The 25376-nt window shown below is 42.7% G+C and overlaps 1 protein-coding gene across 3 annotated transcripts; it reads right to left on the bottom strand.

The window, feature by feature from the left end:
- Positions 1-605: 605 nt before the first annotated feature.
- dsg2.1 (desmoglein 2, tandem duplicate 1) lies at positions 606-21010 on the bottom strand. Of its 3 annotated transcripts, XR_013844333.1 has the most exons (15): positions 20890-21010; positions 13220-13345; positions 12758-12916; positions 12345-12486; positions 12072-12235; positions 11159-11293; positions 8726-8911; positions 8087-8565; positions 7525-7667; positions 6682-6903; positions 5669-5911; positions 4711-4841; positions 4244-4540; positions 1477-3174; positions 606-1388 (listed from the first exon to the last, which is right to left on the bottom strand). XR_013844333.1 is itself a non-coding variant. In XM_080007313.1 (14 exons), exons 1-14 carry the CDS (start codon positions 20962-20964, stop codon positions 2080-2082), a joined length of 3597 nt encoding a protein of 1198 aa, XP_079863439.1. In that variant the 5' UTR covers positions 20965-21010; the 3' UTR covers positions 606-2079. The 3 variants fall into 3 exon arrangements, 2 of the variants coding, with proteins under 2 accessions (XP_079863439.1, XP_079863440.1); XM_080007313.1 differs by having other exon boundaries at positions 606-3174; XM_080007314.1 differs by having other exon boundaries at positions 606-3171.
- Between the last annotated feature and the right edge of the window lie 4366 nt (positions 21011-25376).

Raw genomic sequence — 25376 nt, 5'->3', positions numbered from 1 at the left:
AGAGAGGCTGTTCATGCCTAGCAAGGAGCCGGAGGAAGTGCCCGTCTCTTGGACCAGTGAACCTCCATTGACTGCCTGCCCCTCCACCACCAGCCTGCGCTCTGGAGCCGACAGCCTCCCTTGCAGAGTGCCGCCCTGAACCAGATACGTCGGGGCCCCTTGGAACACCTGCCTGGCACCCACAGGGACCTGGCCCTCCACTACCATCATGGCCTGCGGGATGCTGCCTGCATGGATCAGGCCACCGCACACAGGCCACCGCACACATTGCGATTAAAAAGGCCATATAAGACATTGTATTTCGACCCCTAACTTTGAATTAGGGGTGAAGTTCTGACATATTCGACTCACATCGCATAACTTCATCTTCAATCACCGGTCTGTGCAATCTGTGTTCCCGACACTTACATGTTTGTCGAGAGATGGTATATTATCCGGAGCGCAAGCCATGTCCTGACACTCCCTATTCCTCTAGGAGTCCCCCCTATCACCAAATACATTTATCATGTGAGATTTGAATGAGCCAGTTAGGATAGATTTATATACTTTGCATATACTTTTTTTTTTTAACGACATAAAGAAGCATAGACGTAGGGAATGTATGATACAGTCAGTACAAAAAGAGTTTTATTGAAGCAGAATAAATAAAACAAAACAAAAAAATACAGCAGCCGTCTACATTTCTGCCCAGCGCCAGAACCAGTGAACCCACAGGAGGGTGGCACGACATCCACCCACACATTTCACCAATGAGGAAGTTGTTTGAATTATTCCAATGAATTTCCATTGTAACTAATCTTACTGGTATCACCTATTTTTTATTCCCTAATAAAGAAAGTTGAAAAGCATAGCTCAAGCTGGCCATAAAAACAAGGCCCAACATTTGATCAAATAATATCCCAGTGCATTACAGAATAAATAATCAGTATAGCTATTTTACTAAACAAACCCCTGTGTTTGGAAAAAGCATGTTAAAACCATAACCCAAAATAACATTGCTCTTGTTTTACAACATGTATGCTATCATACTGTTAGAAAAACAGCACAGAATAAGGAAAGTCAGTGCAGAGCAGTTAACTACTCACAACTAGTCTGTTGTTCTGCATAAATAGGTTTAAAGCGTACAACTGATATACAAGTCAATGGAGATGAGTCAGTTTGTGTGCCTCTATGTTTACGTCTCTGTTCAACACATGGTGACGGCTTCGACTTGTGGAGTGTATTTAAGCAAGGCTCAGATCCCTCCTGAAAATCTACGCCGATACTGTACATCAAGTATCAAGGTAAATAAGCTGTCCAAGCAAAACGAGCGATATGCTGTGGTTCTGCAATGTGATGTCATCCTTTGCAACTATTTGACTGCAATGCCAATTTATGCACCGACGCTGCTTCACACACACACACACACACACACACACACACACACACACACACACACACACACACACACACACACACACACACACACACACACACACACACACACACACACACACACACACACACACACACACACACAAATGTACACCAACACCAATAGAGAGACTACTGTGTGCGTACTTTTTACGAAACAAAACATAGAACGCTGAGATGAAGGGGGACATGAAGACGAAGATGAGATGAAGCCTGAAGCTGATTTCTTTGATGCCATGCAAAGCCTAGGGTTCACTCTTGTTTAATCAGCTCTTGGTGCTCTTGTGCTGGTGTTTCGGCTTCACCACACTTTCGCTTCTTGCTTGAATCTGTGATAACCAACGTTACTTGACAGATGACCCGGCAGGGGACAGTTTCGGTTTATCAATAACCTGAAAATAGTTATCTAAAGAAATAGAAATGGCTTACAGTATGACTTTAGCAGATTTTAACAGTGCCTCGATACAGCCACATGCTGAGACAACAAACGTATTCAGTTTTATAGGCTTATCCAAATAATAAAAAGTCACCTAGCCAGAACTACCAAATAGGGATGCCATTTTAAAGGAATTTCCTTAATCGATAGTTGTTAACCTCAACAAACCATCGTTGTTTAATTAATAACATTAATTGATAATATAAAAGCCATGGCGTCACCCCCTGATCTTACTGAATGACCCTCTCAGTGGTCACCACTCGTTTCTCCCGCAGCATGTTGTAGGGGATGGAGCCTGTGCTCATGGTGGTGGTGGTAGTGGTGGTGGATCCATTCAGTCCCGTTATGCTGTTTTGGCAAACTGCCGTAGCGCTGCTGCTCTGGTTCCCCACCATGCCAGAGAGGCTGTTCATGCCTAGCAAGGAGCCGGAGGAAGTGCCCGTCTCTTGGACCAGTGAACCTCCATTGACTGCCTGCCCCTCCACCACCAGCCTGCGCTCTGGAGCCGACAGCCTCCCTTGCAGAGTGCCGCCCTGAACCAGATACGTCGGGGCCCCTTGGAACACCTGCCTGGCACCCACAGGGACCTGGCCCTCCACTACCATCATGGCCTGCGGGATGCTGCCTGCATGGATCAGGCCACCGCCGCCACCTGCCACCTGCACTCCCTGTCCCATGTTGATGATGTTCTGGCCGTAAGCCACCCCGGACTGGCCACCATTTACAACTATCATACCCTGCAGGTTGGTGGGGGCTGGCCGCTCCGCCAGGAGCATGGTGTTCTGGACCTGCGGCTGGACGATGTATTGCATCGGCTGTACCATGGGGGTGGTGGTGTAGTACATGGGCTGTTGCTGCACCAGAAATGTCTGGTCTTGCCTTGCCTTTCCCTCCCTCACTGCGGTTAAGCCTTCCTTTGCCACACGCGATTGCTGGGAGGAATCTCCTACTATACGGCGCTCTGTGTGTTGAATGTTGGCCGTCTGAGAACGGGAGACGGGCATAGGTTTGGGCGGAGGCTGCTGCTGAATAGACACCGTACTCCTCTCTGTGGCAATAGCATCAATGCCCGTTGGCATGGGGATCGTGGGCCTGGGCGGGGGAGCGCTAATCATTGGTTCGATTTCGGCTTCCATCTTCTTCCCGCCGCACACCTCAGCCAGGGTCTTGAACTTCGGCCCCAGGTCATCAAGGAACTGCAGGTCGTTGTCAGATTCCAGGAGGCTGCAGCAGCCTATGGACCCGACAGGGGAGCCCTGGCCCTCGTAGTCGTACACCAGCAGGTTGTTCTTCACAGCTTCACTCTCTGGCGTGAAGCTCACCTTCTAAAGCAGAAGAAAAATTAGAAGACAAGCACATGAATGACAAGCTGACCAGAGAGCTAAATGTAATACTTTTTCAGACATTTTCAAGACAAATTGCAGCAAAATTTAAGACTAGAGATTGTTTTTGGACAAATCATCTCTATCTCTCTATCTATCTATCTCTATCTAAGTTATTACGAGTAAGCATAAAGGTAAGTACTATATATTTGGTACATTGCAGAGGTAAGCATATGGTAGAACTTGAGTTGGTTTGATCTAGAATAGGTGTAGCAGTAAGTAGTAAGTATAAAGGTAGGTTAGGGTTAGAAAAGTATAGGTTTAGCAGTAGGTTTAGGGTTTTAATACATCAGAAATGTTGACTCTGATGCAGAAGAACTTGACTAATTTTGACCAAAAGGAATATATGTATAATATATATATTAATTCACATGCCACTTTAAATGCACATATCTGTATATACATAGGCATATTCCTTCTATCTATTCCATTTTATTTCAATTTATTTTTATTGTATTTTATTCTATATATTTTTTATCTTATTCTATAAGTATTCCACTTACTGTATTACGTTTTAGGAGTCAGTTAGTCGGTCTATTAGAAAGGAATTTTCTACTTTTTATTTTATTTTTTATTTTTTCCTAGGACATATTGTGTGCTATCACCGGGTGCGTGGCATTACATTTCACTGCATAGTGAAAGTATGTATATGTATGTGACAAATAAAAAAATCTTGAATCTTGAATCTTGAATCTCTTGAATATGGATACATCAGACAAAATGTGTGTATAAGATAAATAACTTTCAAGGCAAGATATTTGTAAAAATGTATTTAAGACATTTTAAGACTTTTTAGAGGACCTGCAAAATCTATCCGATTATTTGAAGAGCAGTCACAGCATTTACACTGTAGACATGACTCAAAGACATTTGGTTGGGGGAGGAGTTGCAGTTATTGGACATTGTAAGATGATCACCCTTGAACGTGATCCTTCAGACTTTATAGTAAGATGTTTTACTGTCCTTGTCTCAAATGTAATAACTGTCAGACACGGTACAAATGATCCCTTACCTGTGAGTAGTACTGTGCCAGGAAGCTGTCCGGGAGGGCCATGTCATGAGACAACCCCGCCGCTGCCTCTCTGCCATTAAACTCTGAGTAAAAGCCATTCCCTTCACCCATTCTCCACGTTCCATTCCTGTAGCCATCAGCAAAGCCATCCTGGTAGAAGGCCCCTCCAAGAGAAGAAGTTGATTTCTGAAACCTTCCCCCGATCATGTGATCCATTGGCGACATCTTGTAACCTGCGAAATCCTTTGCGGATATCTCTCCGTCCACCTGCATCGGCATCGTGATCAGTGGGACCGCCTGCAACAGGAAATGGCAGACAGCATGTTACAACAGGCTGGATAAGCACCAAGCCCCTTAAATTATTCAAAAGGCCCCTTTGCGCTACACACGGCACACATGGCCGTGATTTTAAAAGTAGGACATTGAGATGACGTGTTTGAAAGTAGATGGTATCCTCCTGGGCCTACCGTGTTCTCGCCCTGGCCCTCCGTATGGTAGGTTATGAGGTGAGGTTTGGTGTCATAGGGAATCTGGGCAAACCCTCCTGGCAGGCCACCAAGGCCCCCGCAGTGGCATAAAAGCAGCAGCAGTGGGACAACTGCGGACAAAAAAAATACAACGGTTTTAGTTTCAGATAAACCTGAACCCAAATGGTAAAAAACAAAAGCTTTCATAATTAACTAATTAACTAATTTCGTTTTTTTTTTCTTATTGATAGCTTCCACAGAGCATTGCACGGGCCCAAGTCTAACCCCCACCCCTTTTTTTTTTTTTTTTACACTTTTTTCACAGCCTACTGATGGGCGTAGGTCCTGTATGCTTGCTTTGTATGGGCCATATAAAATGTTAATAACCGCCTCTGGCTTGCGGGATAAGTTGGGGCTGAGCAGGAGTGGATTGCAGACAGTAGTAATGCTTGAGGTTGAATGAGGGAAAGGGTGCCTGCATTTCCCTTAGCTAATTGTGTTGAGAGAGTTGTTTATTGTATACTGACAAATTATTAGATCTTCTAGTTTACTTTTAGGTTTCTTGTATATTAACACAGGTGTATTTTATGGTCTTTGTGTCTGTTTGTCTGTGTGCAATCCATGATCATAATTGTGCGTCACCATTTTATTCCATTAGGAAATTACACTAATTTGTCTGTACTTGAACCTTTCCTTGGAGCGGGAGAGTCTATTGCATGGGAAACACAAGAAACATTTATGAATGATTTTTAATCTCTTGGAGAGATTAAGAGGTGGGGCACACTCACTCACTCACTCACATACACTGTATCTAGCAACCATATAGAGTGATTCTCCTTCAGCCAGAGGGGACCCTGCCACCTTCTTAAATTTAAGTGCTTAAATTTACATTGTATTTGTATTTAGTATTTTCCACCCATTTATCCATCCATGCTGAATGTTACATTACAGTACTCACGCAGCAGCATCAGCAGGCCCAGGAACAGCAGTCCGATTCCCGCCGGACCTAACTGCGACTTTTTCTTGACCAAGCCAGCGGCGCCTCGCGGACCGCAAATCTTCCCATCGTCACAAGTGCACACATCCACCAGGATCTTCTGTGGGTCGGGACAGGCCTCTCCCTGCTGGTCCCGCACCTCCATCATGACCTCGTAGGAGCCGGGCCACAAGGCCTTCCGGGACCTCAGGATGGCAGAGGTTTCTGCCACACACATATTGGAAGCGCATGTCGACCGGTTAGGAGGAATTGAGCTTTAAGCTGCAGTGCAACCAGGTGATTGTTGTCTCCACTACTAATTGTTGTACTGGTTCTTATAATAATAGAAATATAGCTGCTGGCAGCAATGCACGGGGTCCAGTTTAGTCGTATATGTGTGGATCGTGTCCAACACGGCTCACCGTGCGCCTGATCGCCGTGCCCTTTTCCTCCAAATAAACAACTAAAAACACACAGTTTTTAGTTGTTTTATTATATATATAACTGGGACAGCGCATGGAAGCACGGGGCTCCGTAGGGATGGGTATCATTAAGATCTTAATGGTTCCACTACTCTTATCAATACTGGTTATCAATCCGGTACTTTTTATTGGTTCTTTTTTATTTTTAAGATAAAAACTAAAACAAATTCAGAGCAGAATTAACATTACTTTATTTTCTGCGAATAACACATGGAGAGGAGGTGATCGGGATGAGAGTCATGGAGAAAGTGTCCCCATTACGCACGGTTTAGTTCCAACCGTTCCATACACAATTCTTTCCTTCCGTGAGGAGATGAAAAAATAAAATAATCTACATCTAAAATAAAAAAACGCAGTGTTTTGGCACGCCTATCGTGGGCACCCTATCGCTGGCACACGCATCGTCCATACCGTCAGAGAGGGAGACAGGTGCGCAAGATGCGCCCCGATGGCTCCCTCACCCCCCCCCCCCCCCCCGGACCCCTACCAACAGCAGCAGCATCGTCCCCTCACCATTCAGATGCTCCACATCCCATTCCTCCTTGGTGCCCTCTGGGATGATGTTGAAAGTGAACGGGGCTGAGTTGGGGAAGGCGTCCTCGTCCTCGGCGCTCACGGTGATGGCATCATTGATGGTACACATGGTCTGGACGCGGCTTGTCAGGATGGGGCAGTGATCGTTGAAGTCCTCCACCTGGATGGCGATGGTACCCGTGGCTGTTTCCGACGGCATGTCTGGATTCCAGAAGACAAGGCAATGAAGGACAGGCTCAACCAGTCTGCGGCCATTTCTCCTCCTAAGGCTCTGTTGAGTGAGATGGGGTGAAGACAACCTCACCCCTCCTGCTGCTGTGTGGCTTCACTTGTTCAGAGCGTACTTAGCTCTCACTTCCCCGGTGGTGGGTTACTGTAAATGCACCGCTGAATTTAATCAGCCTATGACCCCGGTGATCTATGTAGCTCTCACTCTCCCTAGTGGTGTGTAACTGTAAATGCACCGCTGTACATACTGTAAGTTAACTTCTATGATCCCAGTGATCTGTGTGGCTCTCGCTCAGGGTTTCTCTAGTATATTACAAGTCCGGTAGCAAGCCAGGCTTAAGTTGACCACCTGCTGGGCCTAAGCATCTGCAGGTTTTTTTTTTAAAATGTATTTTCAAGGTTGTTTTTTTCCTCAAAATACAGTGACTGCTACACATTGGTTTGATATATTTTTTTACTATTTCATATGGGTCAAATCTTATTTTATTGTATAGAATCAATGCATGTAGGGCACTGATTCTCTCTCGCTCTCCTTCTCTCTCTCTCTCTCTCTCTCTCTCTCTCTCTCTCTCTCTTAAGTTTAAGTTTTATTACCGTTGGTGATGCAGAGCACTTTAGCATAGTATGTCCCGTTCTTCAGAAAAGAAGATTCCCTATCAGGCAACTTGTTGAGTTTAATCTCAGCCGTATGTGGGTCGATGCTGAGCCAGTTGTCAGGGTCATCTCCTTTCAGATACCTACAAAGCAGAAACAAATGCTGTCGAAAAAGATGTGTGTGTATGCAAGTGTGTCGTTGCATGTGTGTGCACATGAGAATCAGAATGCGTTTTATTTTGCCAGATACTTTGCATGTACTAGAAATTTATTTTGATGAGGTTTGGTGAACTTCAGTAAAAACCATCAGCATTAAAAAATAAAAAAGCTCAGAAAAAATGAGAATAAAAATAAAATAAAATAAAATAGCATATTAGCAAAATAGCATAAATATGATTACCAAAAAATATGAGATATGTACAGATAGCAAAAGATACAGAATAGAAAAATAAGATATACAGTATGCGATGCGATGCTATACTATGCACAGGATAAATTACTGTCATGGTACTATAGGTGGAAAACTATAAATTATAATATCAATTATAATGCATGCACTAACCTGACATGTTCAGCTGGTTTTCCAGTATCTCCATCTATAGCTGGGTAGGTGGCAATGACATCGTTCAGGCTAATGGTATGTCCCCCCTCTGAGATGGGAATGGCTTTGACCTTGGGGTCGAAGTGTGGCCCCTCGGGCTGATTCTTGACATTGATTTTAATGGGATAGGTCTTCAGTGTCCCTGAATATTCTCCGATAGTTCCTGAAGTGCCTCCAGCTCCCGAAGAGCCGCCACTGCCTGAAGAGCCGCCACTGCCTGAAGAGCCGCCACTGCCTGAAGTGCCGCCACTGCCTGAAGTGCCGCCACTGCCTGAAGTGCCGCCACTGCCTGAAGTTCCGCTGCCTGAAGTTCCGCTGTCCCAGCCAGTATTTATTCCAATATTTGCCCCATCTCCAGGTCTGCCCGGGCCGTACGGCTGCGCCTTGTTCCTCACAATCAGACCTAGGTCAAGATTCTTCACATCTTCGAAATTGACGGCCTGATTGAATTGCACAAACGGTCAGACGGCTTGAGTATAAAAAAATAACAGTAAGCTAGAAAAGCTAAATCTTTGTATTTTGTGGATGTCGAAAGTACACTTTTGTAATTTTCTGATGAAATGCCTTGCTACACCGCTGGCCATTGTGAGCCCGCCTCACCTTGTCGAGCATCAGGATGCCCTCGTTGGTTTTGGGGTCTGTCTTAATGCTGAAGTAGCCAGCCTCATTGCCTTTGACGAAGTCAAACACGGCTTCCCAATTTTCTGTGCCTTTCAGGTCCAAGTCCTCTGTTTTGAATCTCATCACCTCCATGCCATGTGTGTTCTCCTCGATGCTGCCTTCATACTGCAGGGTAAAACGCACGTTATATGAAAATGAAATTTGGACCTAGTGCATGACTAAGCATCCCACAGAAGCTTACTCTGAACCTATACTCTACTCTTCTTTCTAGTAGAGACACATTCTGAGGCAGATGCACCCTGGAGGCCTAAGGGCACAATTTTGTGCTTCACATTGCCATCTGCTGGTATGTTGTGGGCTAAGTATAGCCCCTTTCAAACTTAACACGTTTTCACACCAAACAGTTCTGGGGACTGCCTGAGGGATACTAGGAACTGGGGAGGTCCCCCAAAAACTAGATATCTTCAAGGGTTTTTTTTGTGGTTGCATTTGCACTGCCAGTAGGAACTCTGAAGTGACATCAGCCATCGGGGTTTCAGTGTTGTATTTACTCCATAAATTTCACTGATTTCACCCGATCAGTCCACCAAAATCCGTTTCTGAACAAATTTGAGGTGATAAATAAGCAATCCAGTTGGTGAATCTTGACTCATATTAGATCTAAAAGACCTAACTTGAAGGTTTGTTCCGAATTTTAATTTAATTAATTACATTAATTAAATTTTACAGGGTCTCTTTAATCTGCAGTTTGTCAGTCGGTGGTATTAAAAAAAGAGGCAGACAGACGCTGGGTTTTACTTGTACAAGGGTCGGATCAGAGATGTGCTTAAGAGCGGTTCCCTGAGAGGAACAGTTTATTATGGGGAATCATAAATAATACATGGTCATTTTGAGGTCACAGATTCGTACGTGTTCAAGATAAGGCAAACACTGTGACATGCAAAGGACAATGGGGTGTTGTTCCTGCTCTTGCAGCTGCATTGCGGTGAGGCCGAAAAAAAGGATAGCAGTGGCAGGAATCCAAGGTTGGGATGTGTGTGGGAATTAACACTGTGCGCTGGAAATATGTGACTGAAGATATGTAACTGAGGTTATAAGAGGTTGAGTTCTTCATTATGTGTGTGCATATATGTTTATGTGATTAAAAAAAGATTTAGATATATTGTTACAGGCTCACATTGGGACACCGCACAGGTATTTTTTGTTTCATTCTGTTAACATCAGAGAATAAAATCGGAGTTCTAAGAACTATGATTGTCCCTATTTCCTGCAGCGTGGAAACCAAAAAAAAGGGAGGGTTCCTAAGAACAAAAGTTCTTAGAACTATGAAAAATTTCCTGCGGTGCGAAAATGTCTATAGTTCCTGGTAATTACTGGGATAACCTTTCCTGCACCACGAGTGATTTTCACTATTTACACATGCAGCCACATTACAGAACATTTCCTACTTGCGCCTTTTCACACATGTCATGATAATGCCTGAATAGATGGGCCAAGGGACTGTGCGTTCCAATGTAGATGCGATAATTGGGACAATCTGTCGACAACGGACGTACAATCTGAATCGTTCTTTTTTTCTTTCCTGGCTCTCAGACACCAGGGTTTCGCTTCCTGTCCCCCCGCTCGCCACCTGCCTCTGTCGACGCAGCCGGGACATGGGGACAGACCCCGTCCCCGGACACAATTAGCCTAACGTTATTAAATCAGTGTGATCCATTTTCAACCTGTCCTACACTCTGCCTCTGGAGAAGGAACGTTCTCCACCCGTTTTACCTATCCCTTTTCGCTTGTTCCCTCTCTGGCTCCCTGCTCCGGTGCAGCCGGCGCGGGCAGGGGGACTGCCCATCCGACATCCTGTTATTCTGAAACCCGAATAGTCCGAAAAATGTCCCATTGCACCAGGGAAGGTCAGATGAAATCATTCTGCATAATAACTAGCCATGTGCCTTTGTTTCTTTGACAAACGATGGAAGATTCAATGTGAAGAATGGACAGATGAAGAAAGATACATTTGTCTTAAAGTAGATTAATTTCACGCTGATTATTATTTAGAATTTTTGTTTAAATTATAGTTAACCTAATTTGTTAACTTGTCACACATGTTACAGAAGCACATGGCTAATTATGCAGAATGACGTCATCCGACCTTCCCCTGTAGAATGAAAAAATCTTCAGACCGCACGCAAAGACTGCATGTGTGAAAGGGGCTCAGCTTTGACGTACCTGCCCTTTCATTTCTACTTATCATTATTAATGAAAGCCACTCTGCCAGGAGAAGCTGCCACAAAGTGCCTCAAAGTCATTTGTATAAGACTCAGAGCTATATGGGTAGAGTCAAAACATCATCTGCTTTTATTCAAACTGCACCTTGCTTTTAGGAATAAATAGATTCATTATATCAATGAAAAGTACCTGTTCCTTTTCCAAAGTGGGGGGGTTGTCATTAACGTCGTTGATGCGAATTGTGACGGTTCCTGTTCCCGTGTGTCCCCCTGATTGGCCGTTCAGGTCCTGACCCCTCACCGTCAGGATGTACTCGTCTTGAATCTGAAACACATCAACAGTCCGGAAAAAAGTGAATTGTGACTCTCTAGCTCCAACTCCTTATGTAACACCTCAAACTTTTCGTCACATACACACCTACTCTGGTCTGACACAAGTGAAATTCCTCGCGTGAGCGTATTCTCCATTTTAGGATCATTTCAATGAGATGTAAAATATCAACCAGTTATCTTTTTGCCATTTCTCACACTACAATTGTACGAAAAGCCTTTCCTGTGTCTGCAGTATACATAATTATTAACTATGGCAAATTATACTTAAGTATACAAAATCAGTAAATCAAGTTTAACGATGGCTCTAGAACTGTGATGAGGGCTTAGTCTACCGCTTAACATATTTGTTGTTATTATAGGATTAACCCTTGCTAAGTTGTGAATGTTTGTTTGTGTTGCAACTAACTCTTAAGTAGTAAAATTATTCAGTAGGCACATGGCACCTGTCACTTTTCTTCAATGGTCTTTGATTTAAAAAAAAAAAAGACAGCATCAGTGGGTCACATGGAAAGAGGAAAACAAGCAATACGGAAGCCTATCACTTAAAAAAAAAAACTTTTGTACACTGGCTCCACCTCGGTGTGGATGAAACACCCTTACTCAGAGGGATAAATGGAACCGCAACGGTAACTGATGAGTTAAATACTTGATTGGTTAATAAGCCGGGTGTGATTGTACTGGAACCGCGATTCTGTGTAAAAGACGTCTGGACCTAACTGAACCTTGCCAACACAACCAGCGAGGTTAAGGCGGTTCAACTCATTTTGTACCTCTCTGTCCAGCGTGGACTGTCTGACGAGGATCTCCCCGTTTGAATTGATGTCGAACATGTTCTCTCCGCCCGGCTGCTGCTCTGTGATGGTGTAGGCGATCTGGGAGTTCGGGTTGCGCGGCTCGTCGGCGTCTGTTGCGAGGACTTTCATGACCAAAGTGCCTGGGGACGGAAGTCACCGGGTTGAGCAGTCGACGACCCCACCAACACGAGGGGGTCCGAATATTATCATTCTGAGTACGAGGGAACATTTTATTGGGAGAAAACTTGCCTGCTGGGCTCAGCTCATTCACCGCTGCCCGCTGCATCGGGGCGAATATCGGCGGGTTGTCGTTCTGATCCAAAACCTGGATCTGGAAATCAATGTCTTTCTCGGCAAAGGAGCCATCGCGGAACATGGCGATGCCAGACAGCTGAAGCAGCAAAAGGAGAAAGTTTTCATCAAAGCCTTCATCGGTTTGCATCATCATCTTCATCCTCATCGTCAGAGCTGTCTTCCTCCTCCTTGCGTCTTTTTCCTTTTACGATTCTCTTTCTCTCGCCGAAGCATCGCTCATTTCATAATGCATGGCGGCCCAGAAAGCGGGTTGCCACATCGTAGCGCTTCGGACACAAGACTGATTGATTGATTCCCATCAAACACGCAGGGCTTTGCAAACTAAATCGGCGATGACTCGTACTCACATTGTAAAGATGGATCTCTTCCCGGTCGAGGAGGCCATTCACGCGGACCCAGCCGTTGCTAGAGTTCACAGTGAACAGGTTGATTGGAGGCTGGTCGGCCCCGACCCCCTTCAGGGAGTATATGATACTCCCGTCTTGCTTCTCTGCATCTGACCGAATCTGAAACATAGGTGCAGGGAGAGGTAACATTATGGCCGCAGGTTGTGTTGGATGTGAATCACTACAGCAAAAGTTGATTGAACGTCAGCTCAGTACAACCCGTGTCAACACTTTGCGAGGTCGGGTATTAAAGGCAAATTTGTTTCTTTAGCTTTTGCTCAAAGGAGAGAGCTTGTGTGACACATTTTCTGCTCACTTTTCTACAAACTTACTATTCCTCCTGTACCAGTATGAGTGCACCTTCTTGGATGAAAGGGGACGCCCAAGTTGACGGTGAAAGTGGAGGAAATTTTAAGGCCTCACCTTGGCAATAAATGTTTTTTTTGTGTAGTCTTTGTTTTCTTCCAATTTGGTCGGAGGAATGATCCATTCCCTCCTCTTCCTCACCAGATGATCCAGGGAATGAGCCTCCGCTACAGCAACCAGAACCTGCAGACACAACACAGATACAAATGCAAATCATTACCTGACTGTGACACGTATTCTTATTCCCAAAGAAAAGCTTTGAGTCCATTTCTCTGCTGTGCCCATGTTTTGCCAGAGCAATTGTGTGTGCCAGACTATTTTTATCCCCCCCCATTTGTTTCCATGGCTCATAATATCCTTGACCAAGTCAAAGTTTAAATAAAATCTTTCACAGTCAGCTTGTTTCTTACAAAGCTGCAGAAATGTGGTATAATAATGATAATAAGGGATGTTTTGCTGACTATATTCTACCTTCTATTTTCAGGTATGAGCAAATTGTAGTTTACTGGAGATGGTTGAGACTTCAATGACATTTGAATAGATTTTTCTCATTACAATATTTTGAACACGAAATAGATAACATTTTATGTGCATTGTGGTGCCAGTAGTATCCTCGAGTTTGGTTTTCTGAATTCCTGAATCTGAATACATGTATTTCAATTTGTGTTTTTATTGAAAGCAATTAAATCAAAATTGTTTATGGTACATTACCAAATTTCTACTGTTCATTGTTTATCTTTGGGTTCATTTTCTCCGGTTCATTGCTAGGTTTATATGAAATAAATGATGAACCAGAAATTAAAAAAAGTTTTTTTTTTTAACTTTTATTGTCCATTGATGATTTTTTTAGTAATTTCTTATTATTTATCAGTAGGTTTATTGTATAATTTCCCTATCGTTATTGTTTACTGTTTAATGTTAAATGTATTGTATATTTTCACATCCTCTACTTAACTTTGAGGTTAACTGTAGAGAAGAAGAAGAATCTTTAATTGTCACGCAATACACCACACTACAACACATGCATACACACACACACACACACACAAACACACGCTTTTTGGGGTGGTGGCCAGTGAAATGTGGCCTCTGAGTCACAAATAACACTTCATTTAGTCTTTCGTAGTCTCCTTTTAAAGTGGAAATCCATGACATCTGAGGTCACTAATAGGTGTGCAGTGGTCCAGGTGTGGACCCAGATTCCGTCCTATCCGAACGTGGACCTATAACTGATAAATTATTGCAATTATTTTGAGCATTTCTCTTTAAACCAGTGCAGCTTTATTCGCCTTAACGACTGGTTTAGCGGCCCAGGAAACTCACAGACAAATTGCATGCATTGTAAATTATCTCACATGATGCTACTCGGCCAATCAAATCTGTGCATTATGATTAACATTGCGACTCGAGTCAGTTAGTGAGATACACACACTGCTAGATAAATAAGGGGAGAAATAAGTGAGTCAGAGAAAAGTCATGTCACATGGCGTGCTCGAGAAAGACAATAGTAGACAGCGAAAACGGAACCTTAAATCAAGAATGGACAGACCCTTACGTATGTTCATTCTTCCCACGGGCAGTTCAAAACCAGTATGTCTCATATGCTCCCAGATCGTGGCGATTATTAAAAGCGCCAATGTGAAGCGCCACTACAAGGCAAAGCACAAATCTTTAGAGCAAACATTCCCATTAAATCCGAACTGCGAGGCGAAATTCACAAAGATTGCGGCTGCTAATTGCACCATGAATTGAGCATCAATTGCGCCCGTTATCTGCGCCGTCTTAGTGCCCCAATCACAAAAGATATTATCTCATATATCATATATGCGCTTATGATATGACAGCGCAAATATGGCCATAAAGTTTTGCCGCCGATTGCAATTTGCCCTTTTTTTTGGTGTCCGACCGCAATGATCAATGTGGCAAAGTAAATAAGAGCAACTTTATATAAGGGCAACTTTTATTTTGTCTGGTGCCCCGACAAAATTTTAATAAACATGCAGTGGTGCCTTGATCCACTCTGCTTCACGATCATTAAGCATAACTGTCAATATTGGGATTGGGGCCCCGACACACAGGGAAACCCCGAATAGGATGTCCCTCTGTGTTCTCTGTGACGATTGAATGACCTTGAGACAATGAATGACATGAAAACAACAACAAATGGCAGGGTCAGCATTGAGGTGATAATGTACATAACAGTAGTGTAAGGTTTAAAAGATAAGGTTATTCATATATTAGAATTACCATATTTCCTCAAATATAAACAGTTACTCAAATAAAAACCGGGCCTCTAATAAATGCCGGGGGTGTGGTCAACACAAACAAATAGAGGCCGACCTCAGATCAAAACCAGGGTTAGAGAAAAACCAAGGATGAACTACAGATGCCTGTTATACAGCATGTGTATAGTATTCCGGTTAAGCAAAATGTACATTTCTGCTGCTTTACTGTAAATTGATAAATTCATGAATATAATACAGTGGTACCTCGACTTACAACTGCATCTACTTACGACTAATTCAAGATACGAGCAGTGATAGTTGCAAAAATTTGTATCGACTTGTGACCGACTGCTCCAAGATACGAGCGTGGAAATTTGCAGTTGGCGCGGCGGTGGCCAGTCAGCAGTCAACCAGAACTCAGTCAGCAGTCAGTCAGCAGTCAGTCAGCGGGCGACCTACATGGTGTGTGCACGTAGTTCGTGGCTTATCCATATTTTTTTCACATTTACTGTGTTTGTGCTGTGTATTTTGTTTATTTTCACCCTTCATGATTTCATAATTTATATGGGAAAAATGACTTTGACATACGACTGTTTTAACATACGACTGTTCTTATAGAACGAATTACAGTCGTAGGTCGAGGTACCACGGTATTGCTAGCTTCAACACTTTGTTGTCTTCAACTCATTGTGTGAGAGGTAAACCTAACTCTGACAATTTGAGCTTTTTTTCCCTACAGTGTGCTGTGCACGCACCTTATTAGTCATTATAACTTATTACTACTACTCTATTGAAATACTGATTTGAACTATATTATTAGTATCTATCGATACCTGTTGCTTTTCAGAACAACAACTAATGCACGTGCACACACACAAGTGTAATTGACCATCTGTGCATTATGACTATTGATTGTATGAGATCATTTTTATCTGTATTGTTGCATCACCCATTATTGTCTATCACATGTTTTTGCTGTTTTACCTCCTATTTACTACCAAAGCCTTGTGCATGGGTAGTGGGTGGGTGGTGCGTTCAGCTGAACGTACCACTGGAACCACCCTCCCCTCTCTGCAGGACTTATACACCAGGAGGTGTAGTAGCAGAGCCCACAGGATCATGAAGGATCCTCACCACCCCAGCTGCTGCGGTTGGGCACCTCCACAGTCACACAGCGAGGTCCACAGTCACACAGCAAGTACAGAGAGACTGAGACAGAGTTTTTTCCCGCAAGTCATAAAAACTGTCAATGCTGACCTCACCAGTGGTCCTCACTGAGCCACACACATAGGCTCCACTACCTTCTGTACTGTATGTAGCATACTGTACTGCATACTGTGTCACTGTTCTGGGTTGTTCGGCGTTACCGTGTTGCTGCACCGTACAGTTGTATACTGTGCTGTATATCTCACACACACTACCTCACTTTATTCACATGGCACTTTAATGCACATATCTGAATTTACATAATTGCCTAAACCATATACAGTACATAAGTCTATCCCATATACGTAAGCCTATTCCCTTTATCTATTCCATTTTATTGAATTTAATTTTATTCTATATATTTTTATTTTATTCTATAAGTATTCGACTTACTGTATTACGTTTTAGGAATCAGTTAGTTGGTCGAGTAGAATGAAATTCTCTTAGGTAGCTACTGTTTTCTGTCTAGGACATATTGTGTGTAGTCACCAGGTGCGTTGCATTACATTTCACTGCATATAAGAATGAAAGTATGTATATGTATGTGACGAAAAAACCTCTTGAATCTTGAAAGCAGACTGCAGGTAAAGCCCTGGGCCATCTCTTTGTTTGCACTTAATGGCCGATGATTGTGTCACCCAACCGGTCTCGACGCCCTAACACTTAACCCATACATATGCAAAAGCAGACCCGTTGATGAAAATCTCCACACTCCAATGGGGCAATCCACCCATTCCTCACTGAGTTCCTCTCTGTAGAGGGGGAATTAATATCCAGTGTATTTTCATACACGTCTTCTTAATAATTCTTAATTCTTAATAGTTGGCGATTTATTGAATAGTTGGCAACTAAACCGTGAAGTAAAACCATGGAGTTTAAACTGTATCAACAGTAAAACAATCTTGAGGGTTCAGAACGATCCATACACTGTTTAGTCTCTCTAACATTTATACAAATTATTATTATATCCCTGGTGTTGATTTTATTAGATCAACTTTTATTGATTGATTTTTAACATTTTATTGTGCCATTGTTGGACAGACAGGCTCAAATGCAGAAATTTGGAGTGATATTGCACAATTATTTTCAGTAAAATAAAAATTTGATAGTTAGGCCAAAGACTAGAACCTATAAATCCACACACTTGGCCACTTTAAAAAGAAGGAAAACTGCTGTTTACATCATCTATCACTAGTCACATTAATGTATCCAGTATTGCATTGCATACCTGTTTTGTCTTACCTCTTAGTAGTAGATTTCAGTGTTTGTCTTACAACACTGTGTCTATTGCCATTCAGTATGACACTACATTGTTGTGGCCCACAACTATTTAAGATTTTCACTATCAAGTTGACTCACTGTCATTATTGTCTGCAATTTATTTTGTCTTTCTTAATGGTAAATACTTTTATATTACTTATACTACACTACTTCTTTCCATTTTAGATTTTTTTTATATTTGTCTTTAAAAAAGGTTTAAATACTCTTTAAATTCTGTTTTTAAATACTTTTTTATTTTAATCACTACTATACTTACTTAATTTTTAATGAAAAGTTGAGTTGGCTCTGACACTAGGAATCTCATTACTGGTAATGATGCTCACATTGTTATCAAGTATTTGACAACAAACTTGAAACTGTAATTACAGCTGGGAGCCGCCTGGTGGTTGGCTGGAAACTGGCTGGAAGCTGGTTGCAATTCAGCTGCGAACCGGCTGGGACGGCCCTCTTCAAGTGGCTCCTACTGTACAGCTACTGTACAACTGTACAGCTGTGAGACAGCTTTCTCCACTACGGACATTATTAAAACCAAATATCGTTCCAGGATCACCAATGAGCACCACCACATATGAAAATGGCCCTGACACCATTCTAGTCCAGATTTAAAATCCTGGCAGGACAAGCTAGAGCTCCCTTCTCTCACTGAACAGGAGAAAGTGTTAAGTTCAATTGTTAAGATGTGTTGAGATTGTTTATGATAAAATTGGTTGACTTTTAAAAAGTGAAATGGAGTTAACAAAAAAGAAAAAAGGTTAACTCAAGCTACACTTTTTATTTCATTTTTTTCTCAAATTAAGCACTTAATTTTAAGATGCAAATTTTTCAAAAGCTCTCTGTCATGTATTTTTTTTTTCAAATGTAGCACTTATTTTATTTGAAATTAGATAATAACATTTATTTAATATTAGGGTACTTATTATTTACAATCCCTACAGTTCTATGTGAAAACTGACAATAAAGAAATTGTAGAAAATTGTAGAAATATTATCGAATTGTATTATCTACTTGATTTGACAGCCAGTTGTTGACTACATACAGATGTTGATACAACTACTAGGCTACATCAATATATATGGCACTGAATCATATCACAAGTTAGACATTATGATGTTCAGGACTTTTGCTTGAGGAAATTTTCTCTAACTGGACCTCTCTGAATTGTATTGAACAGAGTAATTGTATTGAATTACACTGAAAGTCCCAGAACTCCATGCTAAACTGCAATGTTCTGAATTTACCATCCCGGTTAACCTTGTCTTCTTTCTGAAGACGGTCAAATTCTTTTCTCTACAGTATGCCTTGTTCTGATCGATTCATTTGTTTATTTTTCTTGGCCACGTAATATATATTTTTATATATATTTTTGTTATCTATTTTTCATCAGGATGCTGTTCCTTTTTTGAGTATACTGATTTATAGTGACAGCTTACCGACCTCAACTAGCTACGCTCGTTTATCAAATTCACCTCGGCTGCCTTTTTACTTCTTCCAGAGAAAGGCGGGCCACCACCGACAATGGAAACAACACATAGAGGAGTGCATGCATGATGCACACACATTGAATGGTTGTATATATATAACATTTTTTAAGGTAAGCTACCTCAAAACTAATTTATGCGTTGCATGAAGGCGTTTCTAGTCTCAATTCGTAACGCACTTTGGGGGTGAAAAATAAAGTTCAATAAAGCCTCAAATTTACTGTGGGAGCCAAGGGGACGGAGTCATAACTTGTATTCAGCACCACTCTAAAATACACAAGGCACTGCCAAATCCACCCTGCCACACCCAGAGGAGATTACCGAGAGACTCAGTCAACAATATGATGTCAAGGACGACAAATGAGCTAGAACAGGTTAGGATGGGGCTTGGGGAGTGGCCACAGATATTTTCACAGATCTACCTTGGGAGCTGCCCTCTCGTGTACATAACGAATATAATAAAGTGTAAGCTATAACGATATAAAATTTTATAGGTATATGGGTGTGTATAAATAAAAAAAAATATATTTATTTATACACACATATATGGGTGTGTATAAATAAAAAAATGAATAAATGAATAAATGAACAAATAAACAAACAAATAAACAACCAACAAACAAACAAACAAACATACATACATATACATACATACATATATATATACATACATATATACATATACATACATATATATATATATACATATACATACATATATATATATATACATATACATACATATATATATATATATATATATATATAATTATCACTATTGATTCGTTTATTATATCATGACATTGTTATAATAATAGTATCAATAGAAATAATAGTAATATCATATCATTTACGTTTAGTCATTTAGCAGCCGCTTTTATCCAAAGCGACTTACAAGGGAGAATAACATTCGAGCTACATTGCGACAGAGACATTAGTGTAACAATAAACACTGGTAGGTAGTGCTAAGTAATTGTAGGTTAGGAGAGGAGGTGCTCTCTCTGAAGAGCTGGGTCTTCAGGTGCTTCTTAAGGACAGAGAGGGAGGCCCCTGCTCTGGTCATCTTTGGCAGCTCGTTCCACCAACGTGGAACTACAAATGAGAACAGCCTGGATTGCCGTGGCTGTACGGCCGGCAGAGCCAGGCGACGCTCATTTGACGAGCGTCGATATATGATGTTGGTGAATTTATCGAAAGTATTATTTTACAACGTATAATATATCATTTGGACAAGCATAATATAATAGTACTCTTACTTTACTTTTGGTGAATCTGCTGGACTAATAATGATAATTCGCCTCATTTCTTTGTTTGTTTGTTGAAATGCTTTTGTTTCGTGGGTGTTTTCTTTCCTTCTTCCGGAGGTGACACGAGAGAAGCGGGACGGCGTCAACGCGCCCGTCGCCATGGTAACTAATGATCTCAGCAAAACGCGGTGTTTGAGGTTAAAGAGCCCGAAAAGAACGCAGACAAAAAAAAAAAACATAAAAAAAAACCCCCTTCATAATAACTAAATAACAACAAAAAGTGAACTTACCGCCAGTGACACCGACAATAACAACAGATAAATGGGCGAGAAGAAGCCCATCTGGTGTGTGCGCTCCGTTCCCATGTGGTCCCACTGGTCGTTCTTTCTTCTCCACTCCCGGAAGGAGAACTCCTCGACTGTCCCTCTTGAAGTCCGAGTCTGATCTGTGAGCTTATGCTGCCAGGGCTGTAATGGAGCCAATGGCTGCCTTTCAACGGCGTCATTCGGTCCCTTCACCGCGTACACGCCTCTTACCTGGCGAGCATGGTGAGCGCGCGCGCGTGTGTGTGCGTGTGTGTGTGTGCGTGAGTGTGTGTGCGTGTGCGCGCTGTTTTAAATCGACATTATCCCAACTAATCTTGTTTTTAAATTTTTTTTCAGAATGTGTGTATAAAATGACAAAATACCACAATACCCACAAGCAGTAATAGGGCACTCGGATTGTGTGTGTGTGTGTGTGTGTGTGTGTGTGTGTGTGTGTGTGTGTGTGTGTGTGTGTGTGTGTGTGTGTGTGTGTGTGTGAGCGTGTGTGTGCGTGTTGTTTTAAATCGACATTATCCCAACTAATCTTGTTTTTAATTTTTTTTTCAGAATGTGTGTATAAAATGACAAAATACCACAATACCCACAAGCAGTAATAGGGCACTCGGATTGTGTGTGTGTGTGTGTGTGTGTGTGTGTGTGCGTGAGTGTGTGTGCGTGTGCGCGCTGTTTTAAATCGACATTATCCCAACTAATCTTGTTTTTAATTTTTTTTTCAGAATGTGTGTATAAAATGACAAAATACCACAATACCCACAAGCAGTAATAGGGCACTCGGATTGTGTGTGTTTGTGTGTGTGTGTGTGTGTGTGTGTGTGTGTGTGTGTGTGTGTGTGTATAAAATGAAAAAATACCACAATACCCACAAGCAGTAATAGGGCACTCGGATTGTGTGTGTGTGTGTGTGTGTGTGTGTGTGTGTGTGTATAAAATGAAAAAATACCACAATACCCACAAGCAGTAATAGGGCACTCGGATTGTCTGTGTGTGTGTGTATAACACACACACACACACACACACACACACACACACACACACACACACACACACACACACACACACACACACACACACACACACACAATCTTAAACGACTTAATACTGCTGTCTTGAAGCATTCATAAGTTATATATTTAAGTTATATATTCTCATTTACCCCCATGATTGTCTACATCCAACAATCCCATCTTGTTTAAAAGGTTTTTCTAGACTCTATAAACAACCTGTGTGTGCGCGTGGTTATCTTTTGAGAGATGGGAGTTAGTTGAACTGGCCGCTGAAGGAGCGTTGATAAGGGAGCCGTACAGTAAATCCCCACATGAGGCTCTATCAGTCGACCAGGCGGGCTCTGAAACGGCTCAACGCAAGAGCAGATGGAAAGAATCCTATCAGCGCAGCGGCATCCCAGGTGGTGGGTGCTGCTGCCCCGTTCAGGTGCTCTGGCTTTTTTTTTGTCCGCGCAGACTGAACTGTGATCTGGAAGTGGGGGATGGCAGCTCAGGAGATAGAGCTGGTGGTCTAGTGATCCAAAGGTCGCTGGTTCGATCCCAGGCTCCTCCTGCTAGCATGCTGTAGTGTCCTTGAGCAAGACACTTAACCCCTAATTGCTCCTGATGGCTGCGTCCGTCGGTGTTTGAATAATTGTAAGTCGCTTTGGATAAAAGCGTCTGCTAAATGACTAAATGTAGTCTACAGTCTCTAGAAGTTCTGTGCGTTTTACCTCGAGGTGAGAGGTCGCGTTTCCTGAACCGGCTGCGAGATGTTGCAATAGCAGGTCTATGGGATGTAGACACAGACACGCCGTTAGCGTGTGGGGAAAAACGAGCAGACGGACTGAAATAAAACAGCCCCGGGAGGCAAACCCCATACTGAGCGACGTTTGAGGTCTGTCTGGAAGACATTTACGTTTAGCCTGTTTCTTAAGAGCCCCAGTTTAACCATTTTATGTAATAAAAACCACATTGCTAAAGCGACATTGCAATATTTTTATTTTAATAATGCAAACTCTACACAGAAAGGCTCCTATTTGGCGGGTTATCTCCCAAATAGGTGTGGAGTTTGCATGTTCTCCCCCGTGCTCACATGGGCTTTCCTCCACCTACCAACAGTAAGGACCTCCACCAAAAACATGCACACATCACCGTCGTCTGAGCAGCGATGGACACCTGGTACCGGGTCCCCGGGCGCGTCGACGAATGCTACCCACTGCTCCTGGCTGCCCCCCCGGAGGAAGGACAAGCCATGATGGGAAAAATGCAGAGGCCACATTTCACCGGCCACCACCCAAAAAAGCATGTGTGCGTGTGTGTGTGTGTGTATATATGCATGTGTTGTAGTGCGGTGTGTCATGTCACAAATAAAGATTCTTGTTAATTCTTAACTAGAGAAAAATTTGCCGTTACTCCCATAATCCATATGTTGGGAGTGGGGGGCGGGGGGCTATTTGAGGAACTTGCGCAAGCTTGTGTGAAGGTGCAATCTGGGAGGTCCCTGATCATGTTCAGGCAGGATCTGGCACAAACGAAGCCCTATTTGCGGAAACAAAAATTACTGAAGTGAAAGTTCTGTCACAAAACTGTGTTGTTACGCATCCTTGCACATTTTTAAGGTGAGCTTTCTTAGTGGTTATACGCCGTATGCCTGCGTAGACTACACCTCTCCCTCGATCTCTCTCTCTCTCTCTCTCTCTCACCCACTCTCATCTGCTTCTCCACCTATCTCCACCACTACATGCAGGCGAGGGAGTGGTCCTCTTAACCTGTGTCCCACAAACTGCAATTCAAGTTGGTGATTGTGACTGTTTTTTCATGTTGCCCTCAGGGTTGTGTATTTTTGCATGCTTGTGCTTGTGGGTCAGACTTGTCACTTAGGGTGACAGATGAGCACGCGGGGTGTGGCGTGTTTCTCTAGCTACAGGTGTGGCTCTCTCTCGGTCTGTCTCTCTGGGAGTGGAAGGATGACTTACCGCCATGGCCCCGGCCCCGTGCTCAGCCTGGCTGGGCAGAAAAGAACAGAAGGAGAGAAAAAGAGCTGCAGAGACAGTACATGGACGGAAAATAATTTGGAGACATGTTGCTTCGGTATTTGTTTATCTGTGCCAAGCCGCAGCGGTGTCAGCGTTCGAACTTGAAGGCGCCAGACAGAGATTATTACCGTCGAGTCAAAGTTATCAATTTCAATTCCTTCCGTTTCTGAAATGTTACATGTTACTGTTTCTTTAGCAAGGTTTTGATATTGTTCATGTGGAATTTCATTGCACAACCTTGCAGGGCTCTCCTTTTTTTATCTATACAATTGTGGCCTTTTATTTTCATATTTTAGCTTATGAGCAGCAATTTGAAAAATACAACTAGCATGGTGGTGTGTGGAAGCAATTTTAAATTAAAAAAAAAAAATTGGACATAGAGGTGTTGAACCCATGTCACTGCTCAAAACCAATAGAGCAGAATCGAATAGGACCTTACAACTACTTGTTCTTCACTGGGAAATAAAAGGTACAACCCCAAAATAACACAATCACATACCACAGGTCACAGAGCAAACACACACACACACACACACACAAAAACCATGAAGGCAAGGCCACGCCGAACATGCGGAAGGGGTTCAAAGCCCTCTGTTTGGTCCGGAATATTCCAAAGTACCTCAGGCATGGACATATATCAATTGAAGTTAAATAGGGAGTAGAAGTGGGAGTGATCCTGAATCGGCTCAGAGCTCTGAACCACGGATCCAAGACTGTGGCCTTTGAATGCACTTTCGCAGCTGATGCTCGTTCTGCCGTGTTTTCCAGGCACCGAGGCTTGTCATGACCAGTCGAAACCAGTCCGTCATGGCCCAGTGGTCTTTCACTGTGCTCTTCTGGGACGATACTTTTTTCTTCTTTTTTTTTTTTTTTAACCTGTGCTGTCAGCAGGCTGGGAATACAACTCGGGGTATTGGAATGCCATTTGCCAAAGTCTCCATGACAAACTCAACCGTCCTCCAACCTGTGGACAAAATAAACAACCCGCATTCCAAGATCTTTCACCAGGAATCCCAGACGAGTCTGTCGGGTCTCCAAAATACGTTTTATCACGAAAACACACGTGACAAGTGACATGATACCATGTGCGGGACAGGACTAGGTTTTTTTTTATTATGTTCTTGATCACTGTAAAAAAAAATGGAAAAAAAAAAGCAGAATTTTAATTATAAATATATTGAAAACCAGAAGAACAAAAGTAAAATCGGTATGTTGTGTGTTTTGGGCTGCAGCTCCTTGCACTCCCGTCCATGGACTCCCTCCCTGCTCTCATTGGCTGTAGCTCGTTGCGTACTTTGGATATCTCGTCGGCGTCTGCGAGCCATCAGTGAGCGCTCGGCGAGCGCGCTGATCGCGTCGTCCGAGGTTCACACCGTACGCTGGTCGCTCACGGAAGCAGGCTGTGATTTTCCTCCGATCTGGGGCTTTG

This window comes from Zeus faber, assembly GCF_960531495.2.
Source record: "Zeus faber genome assembly, chromosome: 1".
NCBI classification, from domain to species: domain Eukaryota; kingdom Metazoa; phylum Chordata; class Actinopteri; order Zeiformes; family Zeidae; genus Zeus; species Zeus faber.
Note: the sequence above shows the minus strand (reverse complement) of the source record. Positions and strands in the feature narration are given on the sequence as shown.